The 25,795-nt window shown below is 46.2% G+C and overlaps 1 protein-coding gene across 3 annotated transcripts in view; it reads right to left on the minus strand.

The window, feature by feature from the left end:
- Nucleotides 1-25,795, minus strand: part of SMC4 (structural maintenance of chromosomes 4) — a 165,578-nt gene that overhangs the window by 99,088 nt on the left and 40,695 nt on the right. For all 3 annotated transcript variants that reach the window (XM_085869130.1, XM_085869127.1, XM_085869128.1), the window contains 3 exons: nt 18,764-18,914; nt 15,475-15,639; nt 1-85 (listed from right to left, as the gene is read on the minus strand). The exon at nt 1-85 is cut by the window's left edge and continues 149 nt beyond it. In XM_085869130.1, coding sequence (XP_085725256.1) covers nt 1-85; nt 15,475-15,639; nt 18,764-18,914 — 401 coding nt within the window. The remainder of the gene's footprint in view (nt 86-15,474; nt 15,640-18,763; nt 18,915-25,795) is intronic.

Consider the following 25,795-nt stretch of genomic DNA (forward strand, 5'->3'; position numbering starts at 1 on the left):
ACTGAAGTTCAGCCTCGGCAACCTCAAGCTGCGATCGGGCCTCGTTGGCAATCCGACTCAATTCAAGTAGCTCCCGTTGCTTTTTCTGCTCACACCACGGCAAAGAATTGGGGGAGGTCATAGGCATTGCACGTGCAATTAATTATTGCTGTTGTTTGTGTCATTAATATCCAGTTCTAAGACTTGAACTCAATCTTTGTCAATTTCTTTTGAATGACTGCAACACGTCCACACACCAGATTAGCACAAGCTCATGGGTATATTTTTTTCACCATCTCCAGTAAAACAAGGCCTACAGGTTTACCACCCACCTCTCTTCTTATTTGGCTCCCTCTGCTCTCAAGGACAGATGCGTTTTTCCAGTAACCCTCCTGGTTAAACTTACAATGTCCAGGCTTTCTGCACAACAATTTTTGTTTCTCTTTTCTCCCATTTTTAGATATGCCATGCAGAGACTTGAATTGCAGTCTTCCCTCCAGAGTTTCAAGCAAGCAGTGCACCACCAGACCATGTCACCTCCCATCCTTAACCATCATTTCTTCCCCCATGAACTGGAACTAATATATACATATATGTATATAAATATATAAATAAACATGTGGAGTGTGACGAGCACTCCGCCGATCTCCATTGGACACAGTCCAGAAAAACATCACCTACAACCCGGAGGACTCGGCACGGCGACTCTGTCAAACAGACAAAGATTACATGGTCAACATCAGTTAAACTTCAAAAAGAGCCGCCTACCTGGATTTCGGGCTTGTTTGCCCTCAACAGGACGGCATACCAATAAATATCTAACCAATGATGACCACATTCGTCGTTTATACATCAGACTCACCACCTGACTGTTATCGTGAAAATTGCCGCGGATGATGTCTCACACGTTAAAACCACATAATCCGCAAAGAACAACAGGCAATCTGCCACCAAGACGATTGTTCCCGCTAATGTAAACCATTCAACCAGAAGGCACGTGATGTGATCGGCGGGTAAATCGAAACATGTGGAGTGTGACGAGCACTCCACCGATCTCCATTGGACAGCCTTTGCCAATATATATTTATAATGTCGAATAATTCACATCACGTGCCTTTTTGAATTCGTGCCTTTTGAATGATTTGCATTCGCGGGAACAATCATCAGGGTGGGAAACGGATGGCTGTTCTTTGCGGATGATGTGATTTTACCGTGAGACATAATCCGTGGTCACACTCACCATAACAGTTCGGAGTAGCATCTGATATATTATCTATAAATAAAAAAAAACATGTAAATGCATCGATTTAAAAAAAAATATATATATATATATATATATATATATATATATATATATATATATATATATATATATATATATCTATCTATCTATCTACACACATACATATATATACATATATATACACACACACACACACACATACATATACACACACCACCGGTCTAAAGTTTTAAAACACCCCCATTTTTCCAGTTTTCCTGAAATTTAAGCAGTTTAATGTTTCAATGTAATCTGAAATTAAAGCAGAGAACAAATAAACAATTGCAGATAAAATAAGAAATCACGGAATCATTTTGTTGAACAAAATTTTTGACTCAAAGTAGCCACCTTTTGCAGATACAACAGCCGAACATACTCGTGGCATTCTTTCTTCAATGAAAATCAAATATTGTTCGGAAAGTTCTTCCCAACACTGTTGCAGAAGTTCCCACAAATCTGTTGCACTTGGAGGTTGCTTTGCTTTTACCCTTGTCCAGTTCATCCCAAACCAGCTTGATGGGGTTGAGGTCTGGAGACTGTGCTGGCCATTCCATGATTTGAAGCCTACCGTCTTGTTCTTATCTTCTGAGGTAGTTCTGACATAGCCTACAGGTATGTTTTGGGTCGTCATCTTTCTGGAGGATGAACCCCTGACCAACCAGGCGGAGACCAGAGGGTATTGCACGGTGCTGCAAAATGCTGTGGTAGCCCATTTGGTTCAGAGTGCCAATCACTCTGTGCAAGTCGGCGACTCTGGATCCAGCAAAAGAGCCCCAGATCATCACGCTTTCTCAAAAATGTTTGACAGTTGGTGTCTCACACTGAGGAACCATGCTTTCACAGACTCGATGGCGTACAAAAACCCTGCGTGATGAACCGAGGATTTCAAATTTTGATTCATCGGTCCATAAGACCTTCTTCCAGTTTTCAGTATTCCACTGGCGGTGCTTCATGGCCCAGGCAAGCCTCTTTTTCTTATTTTGCCATTTAGTAATGGCTTTCTTACTGCGACTCGACCTGTCAAACCTGCAGCTCGAAGTCTTCTCTTCACAGTTGAAACAGACTTCCTTACTTCGACCAGTGTTAAGCTGTGCTTGAAGCTGCTGTCCTGTGAGCCGCCTATCACACAAGCTGTTGACTCTCAGAAACTTGGCTTCTGATTGTGTTGTGGCTTAGGGTCTGCCAGACCTCTTCCTGTCAGAGTTTCCTCCAGTTTCCAAGTGCCTTTTGATGGTGAAGGAAACTGTACTCACTGATACCTTGGCGCACTTTGCAATTTCTCTAAAGGAAAGACCTACACTTTTAAGGGTTATCATGGTCTGTCTGTCTTCCTTTGTTTATTGTCTTTTTCTCACCATTATGATAGCAACATACTACTTCCTGCAGTGCAAATTTGTCAAAATAATGCTTCAGAGGGTGCAGCAACACAGTATGTTCCAACACTGCTTTTATACAGACAGAGGGTTTGTAACTACGTAATCAACAAAAGTTGGGACACCTTCAGGAATTGTTTGCATCAACTTTCAAGGCTTAATTTACTTCCATTGCTGCAGAACAGCTGCAGTTGCTAACCCATTACTTGTTCCCTGAAAAGGGCCTTTTTAACAACTCTGAAATTTACATTCTTTTTCAGTTTTTTGTAACCAAGCTGTTTCACCGCTTCGCCTTGTACCATTCCAGGTTATTCACTGGACTTCAACTGCTTAAATTTCAGTAAAAACTGAAAAATGGGGGTGCTCTAAAACTTTTGACCAGTCATGGATATATATATATATATATATATATATATATATATATATATATATATATATATATATATATATATATATATATATATATATATACACACATTGATGCGGTATTCGCGCCCGCCGGGGTGCTGACGGCCACGTAACTCGAATCGCGGCACGTCGCCCACCGGACGGACAATCCAGTCGTGACCCTCTCGGACTAACGCCGGGAACCAGTCACGGGTGGACCTTTCGGTCTCACCGCGATCGAGCCAATCAGCCCCCGCGTGGGATAGGGTTGCTCGCCAAATTCGACCTACCCAAGTACCCACGCGGAGGGTAGACCGGGCGATCGCACCTCGCCGCAGGTCGACTTCGGACACGGGCCACTTAAGCGACCCGTTCCGTACTATCGGGATAACCGAGCGGTGTTATCGTCGACCTCGACGGTTCGATTAATTATCGGGCGTATTCAGCCCACTACCAACCCTTTACGTGAAGCAAGATGAGGATTCAATGAAGGAAATGACGAAGCGAAGCGGGAAACAGTTCAACACAAAGCACATTTATTCGCGACGAACGGAAAGCACACATATTCAATTCCACCAAAAGCACACAGAAAAGAAAAACACAATGCAATTTACACAAAAAGCAAATGCGACAATGCAGATCTAATACCGATTACCGAGCACACGGCAACACTTATACAATTTTACTTCACAGACGGCGCCGACAACACATACCCAAAACCAAGGAAAAGAACAGAGAGCCCTCAAAGATGAGGCGGGCCTGAGGCCGAGACCGGGTCGGGCCTACCCGTCTGGTGATGAGACGCGGAGCGGCGATGGTGCCTCAACTCCGCGGGCCTCGCGGGCAGTGTCTGGTAGGGGGTGGGAAAGGGGCCCCCTTGGTCGCACTATCTCAGCGCGGGGGGAAACAGGAGGGGGTTGCTGATGCTCGGGGTATAGAGGATTCCTACTCTGGCTCGAGTCCCACGACGAGCGTCTCCACCTCGGCCAGGTCGCGCTGTCGGCCTCCTTGGGGTGCAGCTCCCTGCACGACGCGAGCACCCCCTCGTCTGCCCTCGCCGCCTCTCCACAGCTCCGTCCCCTCCGCTCCGACTCCAACGCACACGACGACGACCAGCTCCTTCTTGCCAACTCCACCGCCCGCGAAGTCTTAACTCTCTGTTTCCTCTCGACTCTACTACTCACTGGACTGACGAACACGGTCGCTTTTATAAGCCCCGTGGCTTCGCCTTCTCATCTTTGACCCCCTCCCTTCGACCTTTCACCTCGCTCCCCATTGGCCCGAGAAAAAGTGGGCGTGAATGCTTTTTGATCCATAAATTTGCATATATCGATCGCCCTCCAACGCCCTGGGGCGGGGCCACCCGCCCCTCGCTCACCGATTGGACGGCAAAAAGTGGGCGTGTGTCGTTTTTGATCCGTTTTTGAAGCACAAAATCCGTGATTTTGTACACGCTGTTCGGCGCGCGCCCTGCACGAGTCCAACACCGGTACCCACAAGCGGCGCAAGAACGGTGGCGATGCGACGGTTGCGAGGTGTGACGTGAAGGTCGTGGCGGTGGGTGGTTGATGTGGTGGTCGGTGGTGGTAACAATGGCGGTTGGTCCAAAATAAAGATAGTAAAAGAAAAACGGCTATCCTGAAGAGTCGCAGCACGCATAAATGACATGTATTCCCACTAGACAACGGGTTTGGGCCTAACTACACATGTACTTACCGAGATACCTCACCTAAGGGACCTGAATGGTGGTTTGCGAATTTGGTAACCACAACACTACCCCCTCCCCTTTTTACAGACTCGTCCCGAGTCGTCAAATTTTCGTGTGCCATCATGTGTAGTTTTCCCCTAGTACATTTTACCTACGGATCCCTGAGTGCGACATTCATGGTATTCGTGTCCCCAAAATAAATAACCTGAGGGCTGCGTAACTATCTAAACAAACTCACTCACACGGACGACTTAAATAAAATTGCCGGCGCTCGACAGACATGCCGGGGGCGCACTCATATGTACAGTACATCTTAACCTTAACTTACAAATTTTACACTAAACCATGGCCCAGGATCAATGAACTCTGCAAAAGAAAACAGTTAGCAGGGAGCCAGGCTGCCCACATGCAGTCTCTGGCTCAAAACAATGCAGGTGACAGGGAACGTGGCTGGCTGCTCACACGCAGTCCAAGGCCTTCCCTTTTGAACTGAACGCAGTGAACCACAACGGTGCATGGGCTGCACAAACGCAGTCTCCGTGCCAGCTCAAGTGGCACACGCAATGAGCACAACGAATGGATGGATGAACACAAACACGGTGCACGGGCCGCCACTGCAGGCCCGTGTTGTAGCTGCCAACAGGACAGTTCTTGCAGCTTGCAAACTGTTGCCTTGATCCTGGCGCACATGGCAATGAACAGGGGGGGGGGGGGCAAAGCAAAAATTGAACGGGGCTGGTGAACATGGGCAGTGGGCATGGCATGGCAAAGGTGCAGGCAACACAGCCCGCAGAAGAAGGCCGCTGCAGGCAAACACAGCCCGCAGAACCAGGCCGTTGCAGGCAAACACAGCCGGCAGATGAACTGGCCGGCACAGGCCTTGAAGAAAAAACAGCCAGCCGGCAGATGAAGTGGGCCGGCACAGGCCTTGCAGCACAGCAGCTGCAGACGATCCAGCCGGCACAGGTCTCGCAGCACACAGCCAGCAGATGAAGCTGGCCAGCTTTTGCCGTCAGTGGAAGTTGGTGGGGGGAGTGCGGTGGTGCTGGCCACTTGGAAGGCGGGCTCGGACCTACCTACCTGTCTCCCTCCCAACCTATCGCCTTTGCCTGTCACTGTACATACCCACTCCCTTAATTTGTCAAACCCCAATTTAGCCCCAACTTATTTTTTTATTTTTATGTTTACTTCCCCTCTATAAATCGTCCCCTAACCCCCTTTATCGTCTTTGTTCGGCTAACCTATCCTGTCACCTAGCCTACTCCCAACCCCTACGTTCCCTTCCCGGAGGGGAATAAGGGAGAGCTAGCGTCCTGTGTCGAGGCCCAACGAAGCCTCAGAATGGCCTCCCCAGAGTTCGGCGATCTTAACACCAAGTGGGTCCAGCGGCCCACAACGACAGCGAGGGGATGGATGGTGCGGAGGGGTACATCTCCTAATCTACCCTAACCATTTAACTGTTAAACTACCCTGGGGCTTTCAACAAGCGCCTCTCGCTTAAACTATTGGTTCTAACAACTCAGATTCCCGTCGCCTGTGTTGGTGTCCTTACAATTTCGGGCCTCGCCCCACAATTTTCTCTCCGTGCCCTCACACGGTCTCCTGGCTGGAACACGTGGCTCCCTTTGGCAGGCACGACCCTCTGCCGAATCTCCCGCTATGGCACCCCCGGGCACGACACTGCCTCCGAGCCTACCAGCTCCCTAACACCGGGGAGTGCCCCCCATGGCACCTCCCCTGAAACGCACACGTGGCAGGCCGGCCTCCCGGGCCCCTTTCCGAGGGTCACCCGTGCCCACAACACTGCCCACGCGGCTAATGGCGCCCCGGGCCCCCGCACCAAGCAGGCGCACCCGTGCCCACTACTCTATCCCGGCCCCCCATGGGCCCATGGCCTACCGCGGCCGACTGGCCTGGTGCCCGGGGTACCCACTCAGCGATACTCACTATTTCGCAGCCACGCTCCCAAGCCCGTCAACAGGGCTCCTGCACCCCTCCAAATGGGTCTCGAGCCTACATTCCCACCAACAGCAAAACGACCTCCGTTTTGTAAATTTGACTAACCCCGCTAACTCACTTTACTCTGACCCCGGGGTCCCTTGGGCGGGAGTCACTCCTCCCCCCAATCACTCATCGCACCATGCATTCCCCATTCGCTCCACACACACAGACCCGCTGGCCTCACTCACTCACCAAGCACATGCTTCCACTTCACTCACCAACTCTTCAACACACTCACCGCTGAACTCTGCCATCCTCCTAACTACATCCCCGAACTAACTCGTGCTCCCACGTCGTCCCTTAAACTAGTAGCACGTTCCTTTTAACACTACGTAGCTAAACTACGTCCCCACTACACATCCACACGTCTGTCACTGTCTCCAAATAATCCCATACTCCATTTTCCCAACCTAAATCTGGCTACAATCCCTCTAACTAATCCATTCCACGGACTCCATGAGGACTTACCCCTGCCCCATGAAGTCGGTCTAACTAAGCTCACCCTTCCCCCTAACTAGTTTCCATCCTGTGCCCAGGGTAAGGGGGGTCTTCCACCCCTTGCCCAGGAATCCTGTGCACCCGAAAGTGAGGCTTGCTTTTTCTTTTTTTTTCTTTCCATGCGCATCACCAGCGCGGCAACTCGCGCACTTTGCACCTGCCCGTGACGTCATGCAGCTGCACGTGTACCTCGTCCCTCCTTGGACGGTGCCATCCGGCAGGGATACCCCTCCTGCCGGATTCCAACCCCACGTGCAGCCATGACGTCACCGTGCGCATAAAAAAAAACACAAGCCCCACGTCTCGAGGGGTTCCCCACGCGAACACATGTGCTTTGCCCGTTGGAGCTTAACACACACGATCGCGTGGAGAACCCGTCCGGTCCAAATCCATTTACCTGCCTAAACTTTGTCCGTCCGCAGGATCGGCAAATCCACCGCGTGCGTTTCCGGACCGGGACTTCACTCTCGCAAGCGAGCACGTGGTGGTCTCGTGCATTGCACAGCACGAACCTCGTGCTCAATGCTGGGTGAACCCGGCACGGTCCCCGAAACAACTACAGCCGCTACTCGGCTTTCGTTCCTCCCATGTCGCCGTCGTCACCTCCATTCCACCCACGCACACCTGCGTGTTACGACGCACACAGTCCACTCCATCACATTCACACCGGGAGACGCGGCTGCGTGCTCCCGCATGCCAACCGACATCTCCCTCACATACCGCTCTCTCACACACACGGTCTCCCTTGCACACAGCGACCTTGCACACGGCCGTTCACTCACGCGTGCGGGGGCACTCACCCGCGGTGCCTCACTCGCACTCCGTGCCTCATCCACACACGCGGGGGCACTCAACCGCGGTGCCTCATCCACACTCCGTGCCTCATCCACACACGGCGTGCTGGGAAGCACGTACTCCGGCACCATCGCCACCACACCACTCACACACGGGGTCGCTTCCACACACGGGGACGCACTCACACCTTGCACCACACACACAGGGACAACCACACTGGGGATTTGTGTCCCCACAAGGGTCTCCGGGGCCTCGATACCCCCCAAGCTCTCCGTGCACCTGTCCACAGCACTCCTCCCCTCAACCTCGCAAAGCACGACCGAACTCACCTGGTCGTGACTCGCCTCAAGGGGGCATACTCCCTCCCCTCGTTCCTGGAGGAGGCCATCCAGGTGCTCGCACTGGGTCCCCACACGCTCCGCGAGCTCACCCCCATTGTCCTCCACTACCTCCGTGTGTGTGTGCGCGTCACTTACCCCGTCTTCATCGTGTTTATTGGTCTCTGCTTCTTTCTGGCGTCTTTCCCTTATCTTTATGTAGGTCAACCTTGCTTTCTCTTTAAGTCGCTCCCGTCCTTCCCTGTTTTTCACTCCTTGCTCTTTCACGATCTCCGCGTACCTCATCCTTGCTCTCCGTATTAATTGTTCTTTTCTCTCCCTCGCAATTACTTTCACCTCGTCTCTTGTCTCCCGAATTACTTTTTCCTTACCCGCCTCCACCGCGGGCCTGTCAGCCGTTGCACCCCCTTCCAGCTCGTTCGTTCCGACACGTGGAGTCGCCATTTTAAGTTCCCTGCTCACGGCCTTCATGCCCGCCTGCAGGCATCGGCCCATGTTCTGCGTCTCACCCCGTAGTTCTTTCATTTCTTCCCTCATTTGCTGTGTATTCACATCCATCGTCGTTTTCACTTCATTCATTTGCTTGTTCATGTCTTTCATTTCGTTTTTCATTTCATTTGTATTTGTATCCATCTTTTCTATCATTGCCGCCAGCATGGCGCATAACTGGGCCATGTCAGATGCACTCGAGTGAGCCGTTTCGGCAGGGGTTGGGGAAGGGTTTTGGTGGAGAGGGGGGGGGGAGGTGTCATACACCGCGGCTGCTGCCACACCTATTTCGGGCTCTGGGTTCAGTTGGGCGAGTCCGTGTTCCTGCACGGGCATTCCATCCTGAGCCATGGATTCTACATTACTACACATATACATTTCTAATACCCCCGGCTCCCGCTCGCCTTGAGACACCATCTTGCTTCTCGTGAAGGGTCAATTTGAATCGCTCGTAATTTGGAGGGAATCGGGGGTCGCTTCTCTCACCCCTGGACCGATTCCCGTGAATTTAGCCGGAGACAGGAGAGCCCGTTTTCCTGTTCTCAGATACCAGTGCCGCGAGGAGGGCGATGAATTTGTATCGCACGACCTGACATCAGTGTTACGGATTCTCGCCCGCCGGCGTGCTGACGGCCACGTAACTCGAATCGCGGCACGTCGCCCACCGGACGGACAATCCAGTCGTGACCCTCTCGGACTAACGCCGGGAACCAGTCACGGGTGGACCTTTCGGTCTCACCGCGATAGAGCCAATCAGCCCCCGCGTGGGATAGGGTTGCTCGCCAAATTCGACCTACCTAAGTACCCACGCGGAGGGTAGACCGGGCGATCGCACCTCGCCGCAGGTCGACTTCGGACACGGGCCACTTAAGCGACCCGTTCCGTACTATCGGGATAACCGAGCGGTGTTATCGTCGACCTCGACGGTTCGATTAATTACCGGGCGTATTCAGCCCACTACCAACCCTTTACGTGAAGCAAGATGAGGATTCAATGAAGGAAATGACGAAGCGAAGCGGGAAACAGTTCAACACAAAGCACATTTATTCGCGACGAACGGAAAGCACACATATTCAATTCCACCAAAAGCACACAGAAAAGAAAAACACAATGCAATTTACACAAAAAGCAAATGCGACAATGCAGATCTAATACCGATTACCGAGCACACGGCAACACTTATACAATTTTACTTCACAGACGGCGCCGACAACACATACCCAAAACCAAGGAAAAGAACAGAGAGCCCTCAAAGATGAGGTGGGCCTGAGGCCGAGACCGGGTCGGGCCTACCCGTCTGGTGATGAGACGCGGAGCGGCGATGGTGCCTCAACTCCGCGGGCCTCGCGGGCAGTGTCTGGTAGGGGATGGGAAAGGGGCCCCCTTGGTCGCACTATCTCAGCACGGGGGGAAACAGGAGGGGGTTGCTGATGCTCGGGGTATAGAGGATTCCTACTCTGGCTCGAGTCCCGCGACGAGCGTCTCCACCTCGGCCAGGTCGCGCTGTCGGCCTCCTTGGGGTGCAGCTCCCTGCACGACGCGAGCACCCCCTCGTCTGCCCTCGCCGCCTCTCCACAGCTCCGTCCCCTCCGCTCCGACTCCAACGCACACGACGACGACCAGCTCCTTCTTGCCAACTCCACCGCCCGCGAAGTCTTAACTCTCTGTTTCCTCTCGACTCTACTACTCACTGGACTGACGAACACGGTCGCTTTTATAAGCCCCGTGGCTTCGCCTTCTCATCTTTGACCCCCTCCCTTCGACCTTTCACCTCGCTCCCCATTGGCCCGAGAAAAAGTGGGCGTGAATGCTTTTTGATCCATAAATTTGCATATATCGATCGCCCTCCAACGCCCTGGGGGCGGGGCCAATTCGCCCCTCGCTCACCGATTGGACGGCAAAAAGTGGGCGTGTGTCGTTTTTGATCCGTTTTTGAAGCACAAAATCCTTGATTTTGTACACGCTGTTCGGCGCGCGCCCTGCACGAGTCCAACACCGGTACCCACAAGCGGCACAAGAACGGTGGCGATGCGACGGTTGCGAGGTGTGACGTGAAGGTCGTGGCGGTGGGTGGTTGATGTGGTGGTCGGTGGTGGTAACAATGGCGGTTGGTCCAAAATAAAGATAGTAAAAGAAAAACGGCTATCCTGAAGAGTCGCAGCACGCATAAATGACATGTATTCCCACTAGACAACGGGTTTGGGCCTAACTACACATGTACTTACCGAGATATCTCACCTAAGGGACCTGAATGGTGGTTTGCGAATTTGGTAACCACAACAATATATATATATATATATATATATATATATATATATATATATATATATATATATATATATATATACATATATATATATATATATATATATATATATATATATATATATATATATATATATATATATATATATACATATACATCTCTGGCCAAAAACAAGAGACCACTCCAAAAAAAATTTAAATCAGCATCTCTAAATGTATGGCAGCCATTCCATTCCAGTGTCTTGAATTCCAACACAGCCACACCTCATTCTACTCAGTGAGGTACTGATTCGGTGATCACCTGAACCAAATCTTATTTAACAAGGAAAAGTATAAAAACAACTGCTGTGGTCATCACTATCCTCTTGCAATAGGACCAGCTGGATGGCAAAAACAGTGCTAGTGGTACCTCAAAAGTAATTGGTATCAAAAAATAACTATTGACCATGCCAAAATAGTTGAAAAGAAAAGTTTTGAGTGAGGAAAAGAAGGGTTCAATTATGGCTATACTGGCAGAGGGATACAGTGAGCGTCACGTTGCTTCCATCCTTAAATTTTCAAAGACGGCGGTTCATAAGAACAAGGTCAAGCAGCAGACATTGAGGAAAACAAAGCTGCAGACTGGCAGAGGGCAAAAACGACTTTCCACTGACCGGGATCACCGCCAACTCATTCGAATGTCACTGAACAACCGAAGGATGACATCAAGTGACCTACAAAAAAGAATGGCAAATGGCAGCTGGGGTGAAGTGCATGGCGAGGACAGTTCGAAACAGGCTCCTAGGGGCAGGGCTGAAGTCGTGCAAAGCTAGTAAAAAGCCCTTCATCAATGAGAAGCAAAGAAGAGCCAGGCTGAGGTTTGCAAAAGACCATAAGGGTTGGACCGTAGAGGACTGGAGTAACGTCATCTTCTCTGATGAGTCCAATTTTCAGCTTTGCCCAACACCTGGTCGTCTAATGGTTAGACGGAGACCTGGAGAGGCCTACAAGCCACAGTGTCTCGCACCCACTGTGAAATTTGGTGGAGGATCGGTGATTATCTGGGGGTGCTTCAGTAAGGCTGGAATCGGGCACATTTGTCTTTGTGAAGGACTCATGAATCAAGCCACGTACAAGGTTGTCCTGGAAGAACACTTGCTTCCTTCTGCTCTGACAATGTTCCCTCACTCTGAGGATTGGTTTTTCCAGCAGGATAATGCTCCATGCCACACAGCCAGGTCAATCAGGGTGTGGATGGAGGACCATCAGATCAAGACCCTGTCATGGCCAGCCCAATCTCCAGACCTGAACCCCATTTAAAACCTCTGGAATGTGATCAAGAGGAAGATGGATGGTCACAAGCCATCAAACAAAGCCGAGTTGCTTGAATTTTTGCACCAGGAGTGGCATAAAGTCACCCAACAGCAATGTGAAAGACTGGTGGAGAGCATGCCAAGATGCATGAAAGCTGTGGCTGAAAATCAGGGTTATTCCACAAAATATTGATTTCTGAACTCTTCCTCAGTTAAAACATGAGTATTGTGTTTAAAAATGAATATGAACTTGTTTTGTTTGTATTATTTGAGGTCTGAAAACACTGCATCTTTGTTGTTATTTTGACCAGTTGTCATTTTCTGCAAATAAACGCTCACAATGACAATATTTTTTATTAGGAAATGGTTGAAATGTTTTCAGTAGTTTATAGAATAAAACAAAAATGTTCATTTTACACAAACACATACCTATAGATATTAAAACCAGAAAAAAATGATAATTTTGCAGTGGTGTCTTAATTTTTTCCAGAGCTGTGTATATATATACATATATATATACATATATACACATATATATACATATACATATATATATATATATATATATATATATATACATACATATATATATACATATATATATATACATACATATATATATACATACATATATATACATACATATATACACATATATATATATATATATATATACATATACATATATACACATATATATATACATATACATATATACACATATATATATATATATACATATATACACATATATATATACATATATATATACATATATACATATATATATACATATACACATATATATATATATATACAGATAACCATAAATATATACATATGTACATATACACATATATACATATACACATATATATATATACATATACACATATACACATATATATATATATACATATACACATATACACATATATATATATATATATATATATATATATATATATATATATACATACATATACATATACATATACATATATATATATATATATATACATACATACACACAAGCCATCATTCATTATCCGGGTGCCAAGTTTGAGCAAGATCGGTAAATGCATGTCCGCGAAATGGTTGAGGACGTGTTCAACACCGGGTATTTTTTTATTTAAACAACTAAAATGGTCGCCAGTCGACCATCTTGGATCTGATGTCGAAAAAGAGAGACTTGCATATGTATACAATCATGTGTTGTCTTTGTGCCAAATACAAATAAAATCGATCCAAACATGTCAGATATATGGTTGCGGATGCACACACGCACCTGAAAAAAAAAACCCCAGACCAAATCCATAAGCCCCCTTTTCAGACTAAATACAATGGGGGCGAATAACAACAACAAAAACAACAATAATTCACGGACTGGTGTTTGTTTCTTTGTTTCTTTATGGGTTTGTCAGGCTACTCCTACAGTTCTGGCTCAATTAAATCCAGACTTGCTACAGAGGATCAGCATAACCCCGATTAATGAATAGGGATGCATTTATCTTTGCCAGTGGTCTTGCGGGAGATGAGGGGGGGGGGCACAAATTCTCGATGTAAATGTGTATCGTGTTGTGCCACCTCGAGGTTGGAGAGGGTCTAACCGTTTACAGTACAGTATTCCTGTCCCCACGTTTTCCAGTGCAGTTAGGTGTTTTGAATTACAAGCAGAAGGTATGTTTTTGCTTCATGCATGCAACCCAGGTTAACTGTCAGTTGCCGATACACTGCCCAAATAAAAGTATGCATCAGAAGAACGTGTTGCATGCTTGGACCAATATCGCTCCAAGGGCGGGTACTCTGCTCATCATAATAATAATAATAATCTTACTATCATTCACCGTCTGTCTGTTCCCAAGTACCGCAAAAACTGTTTGTACATCTGTACAAAAACTGTACATCTGCCAACAGTTTTCTAGCATATACAGACAAAAACCAGCTGATGGCTAAAATTGAGGAACTGCCCAAGCAAACAAATGAAGATGGTCAGCTGCCAGATAACATCACAACTGATGATGTTCCAGTGTCATCCAAGAAGGTCACTGTCATAGATGGCATGGCTGTGGTACAGGCAATGGGGAAACCAGCGTGGATCAAGACTTTTACCGAGTGGACTGACCACTTCACCACCACACTGGACAGCAAAACCAAAGACTGATGAGGTGCATTTAGTATTTCACCACAATGATGTATCTACACCACTAAAGGAGGCCACGTGGGAGAGATGCCAGGGTGGCAAGCCAGCCACTGCATACCATGTGGAAAATGGCACACCAACAGGCAAGGTATCTGCCAAACAGTTTGTCTAATACCAGCACCAAGGACAAGCTGACTGTTTACCTCACTCTAAAAGTCCTCCACAATTTTGAGAAGCAGTCCGAGATCTTCATTGTGAACTCAAGGCAGGATGACTTTTAGAACAATGTAGATGTGCAACACCTTCAAAGCTCACAAAAAAGGCTGATGCCAGGATTATCCTGCACAGCCTGGATGCCGTTCAAAGAGGAGCCACAAAACTGTACATCCAGTCAGCTTACACCGATGTGATTGTCCTTGCAACCCGACGATACCACCAGCTCTGCAAAGATACCTACATCATCACTGGCACAGGGACTAAGAAAGGGGAAACCCTGCTGGCACCAGCAGTCTATGCCCTCAGTACCGTCAAAAACGATTACACTGAAATTCTAGAAAAATGGACGACTGGGTTTCGAACCAGTTATCTTTGGTTTGCTTCTCAATAAATTAGATCAAAAGTCAAATTACTGACTTACTTTGGGGTATTTTTTCCAAGAATTGTGTTGTTTCATGAAGTATGCTGTCCAAGGCAAAGAAACTGAAAAGTGAAATTTCAACAAATGTAGTTTTTAATGAATAGTTTTTTTTTCTGCCAAATGGGTTTTTCCTTACCCTAACATTTCCACAAATGTTTTTTTTTTCTCCACCCCACCCCCCCCTCCCTCACAAATCAAATAATTATTTTCAAATATGCAAACAGTAAGATAATTGAAGGTTAAACCACTCCAATCGCTCTGCAGCCAAATATGACAGCCTTCTATACCTCCTTCGTCGCATGCAGCTCTCGGGTGTCCTCTTGACAGCTGGCCATCAATGTTTTGAGCTCAGCCTCAACCTTGCTGCGTTTCTCTTCCAACACAGCCTTATGCTGTATTGCCACTTCAATTTCCTGTTGAAGCTTCATTGGCATTCCTTGCAGCTCTTCAACCTAAATGGGGGGGGGGGGGGAAATGTTCAGGTGAAAGTGTGTCCAAATACAAACCACAAGATCCACGCTGTGCCCAAATACAAATAAACCATAACGTAGAACCTACAAGTAAAATAACTAACAATAGTTGTTGGGGCGAACAAGGAATGAGTTCCAAACAAGTGACATCATTCTGAAAACACCAAGGTGGTGGCTCAACAATACTCAGAAGCAAGTCACAGCAAATTATCTCATTGATGGACAGACACAGACCATATAGTTCAGCAATTATTGGGAATAATAAGAACAAAAATATTTTTGTAATCGAGCATTTATAAAGTACAATTAGTAATGCCCGGCGTTGCTCGGGCTAGCAATAAAGCCCGGTATTGCCCGGGCTTTCTTGCAAATTTCCTGAATAGCTGTTAGCGGTTAGCGGTTAGGGGTTAGCGGTTAGCGGTTAGGGTTGCAGTTAGGGTTAGGGTTAGGGTTAGGGTTAGCTGTTAGGGTTAGGGTTAGCTGTTAGGGTTAGCTGTTAGGGTTAGGGTTAGCTGTTAGGGTTAGGGTTAGTGTTAGGGTAGCTAACCCTAACCCTAACACTAACCCTAATAGCTTGGCGTAGCGGAGGTAAACAGCGCCCGGGGAAAAGTGGAAATTTGCGTTCCCCGTAGGCCTGAAACTTGAGTGGATTTGAATGGAAAATCCCATAAGGGATATCGATTTATCGATTTTTTTGAATATCAGAAGTGTGATGGAAAAAATTTATAGCCAATGACCTAAGTTGGACCAAAAGCCATAATCGTACCAAATTTGAATGGAATCCGTTGGAGTTTGTGAAAATGCATCAAAACGAATTTTGAGGGGCCTCTTAAGGAAGACAATAATATCATTAGTATATGTGCCAAATCTTGTTTCATTTCATGCAGGAACAAAAATCTGATGGTGGAACAAAGAAAGAGGAGTGCCAAAATATTAATATAGATGATGGGTCACGTGGCATTACGTCACGTGATTTCAAGACAAGAGAAATTGCAATAGTGAACAATGATTCCCCTTCATAAAATAAGTGAGGAATAACCCAATGCAGTTTTCAGAGTGGTCTGAAACAGTTCAGATCCATATGGCAGTATTCACACCAAGACCATGACCACTAGATCAGCAGGGCACGATTTTGAACGTTATGGTGGTCCAGAAAGTGTGGTATATAAAGGTGAACCCTCCTCCCACCCCTGAAAAAAGTAGTGCCCCATGCTTAATTGGTGCCAGTAGGAGTAAAGCAAGAGTCCACAAAAGTGCTAATACAAGACTTTCAAAATGACGTATGAATGCTAACGAAGCCTGTCATGCATGTGCCGTGTGTGTTTTCAATGAATTCATGTGCTAATGCAGGGACTTTTTACCTGCCATTGGTAGGGTGAAATCCAAGTCAAATAGTCTTTTAGACATAATTTTTAGCATTTAAACAAAAGAATGACAATTTCAAAATGGTTAACTGTAACTGTTGTGTTCTTGGATGCAAATCAGATTCATAGACATACAGGAAATACAAGAAATATCAGTGGATGAGAGGAGTTCAATTCCCACCATATCCCGTTAATAAAAGCGAGCGGCGGCAGTGAATAACAACACACAACACACGCATGCACACCTTTTAACAATTGATGCAAAAAAAAGTACAATTTACATTGTGGCCCTGGAACCAAACCAAAAATATATTTGCAATAGTCCTCACAGTTCCCCCTCTCCTCCTCCATCCCAAGCATGATTAATCATAAATATCATCAGTCTAAAAAATGATTTTAAGCATACCCTTTGCATCCAGAAGACCCACATATGACCACCGAAACCAAATAAGGTATCTCCCACGTAAATATAGCTGGCACAAGCTTTGTGTATTTTCATGTCGCTCAGATGTCCTTTTTGGAAGATTTGGAAATGACACACAACACCGTCTTTCCAATTGCAAACGTCCATTAAATAAATCACCAAGCCTGCCATGTTAACAGGAGGCATTCCCACAAGGTTCAAAGTCCACTCAATGATATCAACCCGTGATGGGTTGAGGTAGCACACGCTACCCAACCCCCCGCCCCACGATGACTATCCACACAGGCCTTGCACTAGCCCATATTTTCGGGAATTTATAGTATGGGCAGCTGCCCATGTGGTGAGCTGAGAAAGTTCTCCAAGTCTTTTGTTGTGCAGAAGCACAGATTTTCCTCAGGTACTTTTCCAAGCATTTTCTGCTTTTCTTCGAGGCTTTATGAGCCATTTTGAGGAACATTCCTGATCTCACACATGAGATATGCTTTAGGGTGCCATGAGCACCGCTGTTTCTGGGGGTTTCTGCGCATATGCATCAAGCATTCCGAGGTGGATTATGTCATTTTGAAAGTCCAGTACTGGTCTCACCGTGCCATTTTCCTTAAAATAAAAAAACACAAAGCAACTAACATTTGTCAGAGCAGCAGTAAAGCAACCTGAACAGCTCATAATTGCAACCTGACCTCATCCCATTTTTGTATAAAGAATCGCCATGCTCGTTCCGACAACGACAAAATTCCTCCCATATTATTTGACTTTCACACAACCTCATAAAACTATGAACACTTCCTCAATCACCGATATAATAGATTTATTTTGTGTGCAATTGACAAACCTGAATTACTTTTATGGTTTTAAATATTTTTCTTTGTTTAATCGAAAAAAATCAGTGGTTGATCCAGTTGTCATTCAATCTCTGGAAAAGTTGTGATTCAATGGGCACATTCTGCCATGTTTTTGGAAATGAATCACTCATTCGTGGTATTTATTTTATCTTGTAGCAAGTTTACAATGCTTTGTAAATTTAACTGTAATCTTTGGTTTTATCTTTCTAATTTTTTGTCACATTTTCATCGATTTATGCAACATCGTGCATTAGCAAAGAAAATAAAGTTTGTGTTAGGGGTTATGGATTTTTAGATATGCAGCAACATCATAACAGAAATGTGCACCAGTGAACAAGATCACAATTTGTACATAAAAAATTGACATCAAGACTGCTACAGATCAGTCCACTGGTGAATTCGATAATCCTCCTCCCCGATAGTGACTTATCGAAATAAGAAGATTAAATTTCAAATGATCGGACCATTTACCACACCTTCTCTTTCTCCTTCTGCAGTTGCTTTTGAAGTTTCTTGCTCTTGCTTTTCATGTTCTTCAGAGCTTCTCGGAGCTTCACGTCCTCTACGTCGCAGCGTCCAAACTCGTCCTTTTTTTCTTTTAGGGTTGTTTCTATCTTCTCCAACTTTCTATACACAAGCCAATGCAAATCATAGATTAAAATTCATCATTGACAAAGGGCTCTAAACAGAATTACCTGCCATTTTAGGCCCTGAGAAGTGAAAAGGGCTATCCCACATCCAGGGCCAAAGACTTAAGTACACTGAAGTAGAACTTAAAGGTCAGCACACCTTTAGTATTGAAGGCAGTTCCTCAACTCCATTGAAACTCAGATAATAGAGCCGTTGTTTGTCCCGCACTTCTTTTTTTTAATCCGATACTCGAAACATGAACTTTCAATAACGCTTTACCAAGAGTTGATTGAACTGTGTGAAGTAGCAAGTTTAAATTCTCAGGGGCTAATGTCTCCATACTCACTATTTTCTATCATATCTGCCATTATTTTCACAAGATGGCTTTTCATCTCAACTTATTACAGAAAGACTGCATGTTTACTCTAAGTTGGTCTGCGTGTAATCAATGAATATTCATTTAGTCCTCTTTCTACATTAGCTATTCCCATGACAAACATTAATAAAGAGCGAAAGCATGATCCCCTGACAAAATGTTTTTTTTTTTTTTTAACCACACAATTATAAAATCAACCAAAATGAAAATCAATGGTTCCTGTGATTTTTCCAGGTTTCTGAAGGATTTAAGGTTAATTTGTTCAAGGCAGAATATACAAAAATTTAGTGAGGGGTGGCTGTATGCCTGGTGTTGGCTTAATGGTTAGGGTGGTGGGCTTGGGATCCACGGATCCGAAGTTCAAATCACACTCGGATATTGAATTAATACCAGGTGGGGTTGACTGCCTGTCATCCTTCCGAGGTCGGCAAAATGAGTACCAGCTTGCTGGTATCATGTGTCGGAGAGGTGAGCTGTCCAGGATTGTGTCCAATAGCCAAGGAGACTGCTGAGGCAGCACCAACACTCGACGTATAGTCCCAATGGATGGATGAATGGATGGGTGGCTGCCACAACTCTTGTTCAAAATATTGCCCCAGCAATCAAAATAGACAACATTAAACACGAGTCATTGTATTTTTACACATTTTCAGGTTGTCACATTTGTCAATTTTACACATTAACTTCCATGTCAACTTTCACCGGGTGACGAGGCCAAGGAATGGTTAATCCACAGCTGTAGTTAGATAACTACGACTGGGTGACACCAGTCTGCCCTGACCGATTTTCTCTCTTCATCACACAAAATATATTGTAATGACCATTTCTTGTTGGACGATCTTAAATATGAACCTGTGGAAATGTTCAACCATGTATATATTTTTAAGCGCACCGGCAAACATAAGTCCATAGTCCCAAGCTTGGAGCACTGAGATCTCCTAATATATAGAAAATATAGTAAATAAATTCCACCAGCCAGTAAAAAGTTTGTTTCACTAAAATAATAATAATAATAATAATAATAATAATAATAATAACAATAATAAGACAAATTTACAGATTTAAATGAATGGCGATGCAACACGCAAATGTGAAAATTAAACTGGTACGGTCATTTGAAAAGCAGGTAAAAACCTAAATTTTGAGGGAAGAATTCTGTAGAGGTGAGTAAAGCAGCCGCTGGCATCAGGTCGCATCAGGTAAGGGAGCATGAGGCGGAGCAGGGCGTCGCTGCGTCCACTTTCAACCAGTACACCAGGGCCTCTGTCTGGACATCGCCAAGGCAGATGCCTGGCCCATCCCCATCTTCTTGAGATGTTGATCAACCTGCTTCAACAAGGCATGTGGTCATCCCATAGGCCTCCTCCACTCAGGAGGCTCCCTCGCTAAGAGAATCTGGTGAGCAGGATCAGCGTCAGGAAAACGAGCCACATGTCCATACAGCCACAGCTGACGCTCACGGACTATGCAGGTAACAAATCTCATCCGAGTCTCTCTCAGCAACCGCTCGTTGGACACAAATCCGACCAGCGATAGCCAAGGATTTTCTGAAGAGACCTGGTACCAAAGGAATCAAGTCTCTCTCAGATGCCTGGTCAGAGTCCAAGTCTCACATCCGCAGAGCAAGACTGGAAGCACCAAGGACCTGAAGACTTGGACTTTCGTCCTCTTGAGCAGGTACAGACAGCGCCACGCCCCGTGACAGTGAATCCACGACTTCCCAGGCCCAACCCAGATGTCTGTTGACCTCTGCCTCACAGCCAGCAGAGATATGTATATTACTGCCAAGGTAAGTGTATCTCTCTGTGACCTCAACATCCTCACCACAAACAAGTACAGACAAGATAGCAGCATCCAAGATGTCTTCAAAAGCCTGGATCTTAGTTTTGACTCACTGACTCTTCAATCAGTACCTCGAGCGCACACAAAAGGATATCCAGTCTCCGCAAAGACGACTGCATAATCTGCAAAATTAAGGTCAGAGATCTTGACATTCCCAAACAATGCACCGCAGCTTGATATCTCCGACATCCTACCCAAAATCCAGTGAATACAAGCGCGGTGAAAAGTGCGGGGGCCAGTACACACCCGACAAACTCCAGTAACAATGGGAAATAAGTCGGAGATGCTATCACCACATCTCACAGCACTCTCAGTACCAGAGTACAGTTCAAACATCAGATTGATCAGTTTTGGTGGCAGCTCATGAAGACCAAGAATCCTCTAGAGGGCATCCCGATTCATTGAATCAAACGCTTTGCAGAGATAAACATAGGCTACAAGCAGCCACTGCCAAAACTCTCGTCTGCATTCAGTGAGGACACGAAGGCCCAGGATACGATCAATCGTTGACCTCTTTGGTAAAAAGCCTGACTGCTCTGGGCACTGGTGCTCCAGCAAATGGAAGCAAACCCTATCCAGAATTATCCGAGCAAAGACCATGCCCGGCAATGAGAGCAGCATCACCCCTCAGTAGTTGTTGCAGTCCTGGCGATCACCCTTCCTTTCTTGAGAAGGACAAGGCCCCTCTTCCAGTCAGTTGGGATGATGCCTGTGTTCCAGGCAGAGCACAGAACTGCATGCAACGACATGAGTACAGCATTTCCACCAGCCTTGAGAAGTTCAGCATGGATGCCGCAGATCCGAGGAGTTTTACCCCATCTCAAACGGTTCACCGCAGCCTGTGTTTCCACAAACGAAGGTGGATCACAGTTGAATGGAGGGTCAGCAATTGGAATAGTAACACCCCAGACATCCAACACAACAGATGGTGGATTAGCCTAGTGCAGCCGCTCAAAGTAACTGGCCCGGCGGGCCTTCACTTCGGACTCTTCTGTCAAGAGCCCACCACCCTCTGCTCTAACTGCAGAACACCGAGGGACCGGCTTCGAGGAACGCAATGCACAAATTCCCCTGAGAGCAGGAAGAGAATCACTTGACCACAGCTGATGCTCTACACCCACACAGATTCCTCGCACAAAGGCCTCCTTGTCCACCCTCAGTGCAAGTGCAGCTTTATGCCTCAATTTCTTGAACAGCTCAGCTATGCCATTAAGCCTGGAACCTGCATCTCTGGTCAATGGTACTTGTGTCCCTTGAGACAAATTTCTTCACCCTACGGTGAGTTCAAAGACATCCACCGGCAACATCAAGGACGGTGGTCTTGAAGACACTCCACAACTCTTCAGAATTCTCCAAAGCACCCAGACCCCAAAAGCCCCACTCAGCCTGTTCGCAAACTCCTCAGCTACCCTCTCATCCTTGAGCTTGCCAACATCGAGCTGAAGCTGGGATGGTACCATTCTCCTGGATTTAAGCTGCAACTTCAGAGTTGCTCCAACAAGCCGGTGGTCAGTATTGAGGACCTGACCACTGCGGTAGACAGTTCTGGGTCATCCTCCAGCATATGGTTGATATCCTTGCCACACCACTAGCATTGGAATACCAAGTCCAGCGACGAAACCATGAACCAGCCACACTAAGTCCACGACTTCTTGCAAAGTCAAGGAACTTAGTGCTATTCTGGTTCACAGTTCCAGACACTGGGACCAACACATATCAAGCTAGAGGGGGAGCACTCGGGAGAGTGCAAAACCTCCGCCGCCAATACTGCTGGGTCACTCAAGTGAACCTTGTATCTTATTCATTAAATATGATGTCAACAGTGCTGACAGTTATAGTTCTTTTCTCCATTTTTTTTGGGGGGGAGGGAGGGGGTTAGAAATAACTTAAAACATGTAGAAATGCAAAAAAAAGAAATCGAAATATTGTTGAAAAAAAAGTTGCAAAAATTTTTTTTCTCTAACAATTTCTTTTGGGGGGGCGGGTTGGAAATCACTTAAAACATGCAGAAATTCAAAAAAATATTATTTCTCTAAAAAAAAAATTTTTTGGGAGGGGGAGGGTTGGTAATCACTTAAAACATGTAGAATTGCAAAAAAAAAAAATTCTCTTAATTTTTTTTTGGGGGGGTTTGGAAATCACTTAAAACATGTAGAAATGCAAAAAAAAAAAAATTTTTCTCTCAATTTTTTTGTGGGGGGGGGGACCAAGTCCAAAATCTAATGACATGATCCTTGGACCATACCGAACCCCCCCCCCACCAAGTTTCGTCGAAATCCGTCGAGGAGTTTTTCCGTAATACTGTTAACAAACAAACAAACAAACAAGCAGTCAGACTGGAACTTACGAAATCGTCAACTTGAGCTCTGACCTTGTCTTATAAAAGCTGTCTCTCGAGAAGGTAGCGACGCAAACCAGAAGTTTCTACAATGATTCTGTATCAAACCATCAAAAATCGTAACGTCGACCGAAGCAAAAATCTCCATTTCTCCACGCAATTATATTATACCTTAACGTAACTCAACGACGCGTCTGCTCGAGCGCACTGCATCATGGGACGAGCCGTGACGCGTCGAGTGAAATATTTTTTTTATACAATCTTAAAACGTCTCCAAAACATCCGATTTTTACCAGAATTTCAACAACCGAGTTTTAAGCGTCCTAAGCGATCGCAAAAACCGAAGACAAAATTAAAATCGAAGATAAAACTAACTTGTAACGTCGAGCGAAGCAAAAATACTCCTTTTCTCCACATGAATTTATGGAATAATGTTTGACCTCACTGTAACCTTGACCTTTGACCGATTTGGACCAAAATCGAATCAGCATGAGCCATCACCCTCCTGAATCACGTGGTGTAATTTGACATTGGTAGCTTCTTCCGTTCTCGAGTTATCTTGCCTACAAACAATCAAACAAACAAACGGAAGTCATCAATATACTTACGAAATCTTTAGATTTCATAAGTAACAAACAGAAAGGGGTGAAACCAGTAACCTCCGATCTTCGATGGCGGAGGTTAATAACCATCCCTTTCAGTTCCAGTCGATGCACTGAAATCCCCCAAGACAAGAAGAGCATCTCGACTGGGGCATTGATCAACCACAGACTCGAGCATGACATAGAATGCGTCCTTCATGGTGAGACCACTTGCCAAGGTCGGAGCATACATAGAGACCAGGGAAACGACACCCAAGGAGTGACGAATCCTTAGTCTCATAATACACTCGTTGACCAGTTTTACCTCAATTATCAATAGAGTCAGCATATTGGACACAGCGACAGCAACTCCTTGGGCATAGTAACCATCAGAGCGACCAGACCAATCGTAGGTGTAACCACCACCATGATCTCGCCACTATCCCCTCCGAACCTCAGATGAGACAGGTGATCATCCTCTCTTCAGGATAGGACATTCCAGGCACCCACCCAAAGGGACACCTCAAGTTAACCCAAGAAGACCACAGTCTGGTGGATGACACCTCAGCACCACCCCGACACACACTTCCGCAAACTGACCCTGGAAGGTTACCCGTGGTTTTCCTCCCATCATCAAAGATTGGGGGTCCCGAAGGCTTTGCCCCAATCCTGTCATCCGGTGAGCTGCCCTGCAGAGGGCAGCTGCACCTGAGGTACTCCCACGGAGTGAGTTTTCAAATTTCTTTGTTTTGGTGTTTTGCGGAGTGAAGGGTTTTACGGTGGCCGCAGTGCAAGTCCTGCCACCAACCTCCTAAGCAGTGTGACCACTCCTCATTTTCATAAATGCCAAGGTGAGCCAACAAAAAAAGCCAAGAATTCACAAGGTTTCGGAAAAAGTGATAATAGAAAACCTATACGCCAAGAAAACCTATAGAAAACCAAGACGCCAAGGTGAACAACGAATAGCCAAGATCTTGTGAAAAAGCCAAGGAGTGGTCATACTGCTCCTAAGTAGTAGAAACAACTGCAGGAAGACATCCGCAGACAGTTGGGCGCTAGATATGGATGGCCGGTGGCTCACAAGGAGCTCCTCTGCCCTTTTACAGGTTTTGTTTTTAATGCTGCTGGGTGTCCATATCATACACCCTCCTCACCAGGAAACCTGGTGGGGGAGACGGTTTAGTCGCCGCCAACCCGACCATGGAACAGGTTAGTGCAGGTTTACATGATACCTGTAGCAAGTCACAGTTCTCATCTGACCTGACAATGCTAACATCGGAGCACAATAACAACTATATCCACCTGAACAAGTAACAAATCATACTATATTACATACAGGGTGAAACAAAGTTTTAGATATTTTTAATATGCTGTAACTTTGTCACATTCATCAGGAAAGTTTTTTTTTTGTTATTGAAAGGTGATTTTTGTTTGTTGAAAGGAAAATTTGTGTTTCAATGAAAAAAATTGTTCTTTCATCTTTCATACAATATTGTTGCGGATTCGCACCCGCCGGCGTGCGAGCGGCCACGTAACTCGAATCGCGGCACGTCGCCCACCGGACGGACAATTCCGTCGTGACCCTCTCGGACTAACGCCGGGCACTAGTCACGGGTGGGCCTTTCGGCCTCACCACGATCGTGCCAATCGGCCCCCCGCGTGAGATAGGGTTGTTCACCAAATTCGACCGACCTAAGTACCCACACGGAGGGTAGACCGGGCGATCGCACCTCGCCGCAGG

This window comes from Eptatretus burgeri, chromosome 2, assembly GCF_056783735.1.
Source record: "Eptatretus burgeri isolate ZD-2024b chromosome 2, Ebu_testis_v1, whole genome shotgun sequence".
Lineage (NCBI taxonomy): Eukaryota > Metazoa > Chordata > Myxini > Myxiniformes > Myxinidae > Eptatretus > Eptatretus burgeri.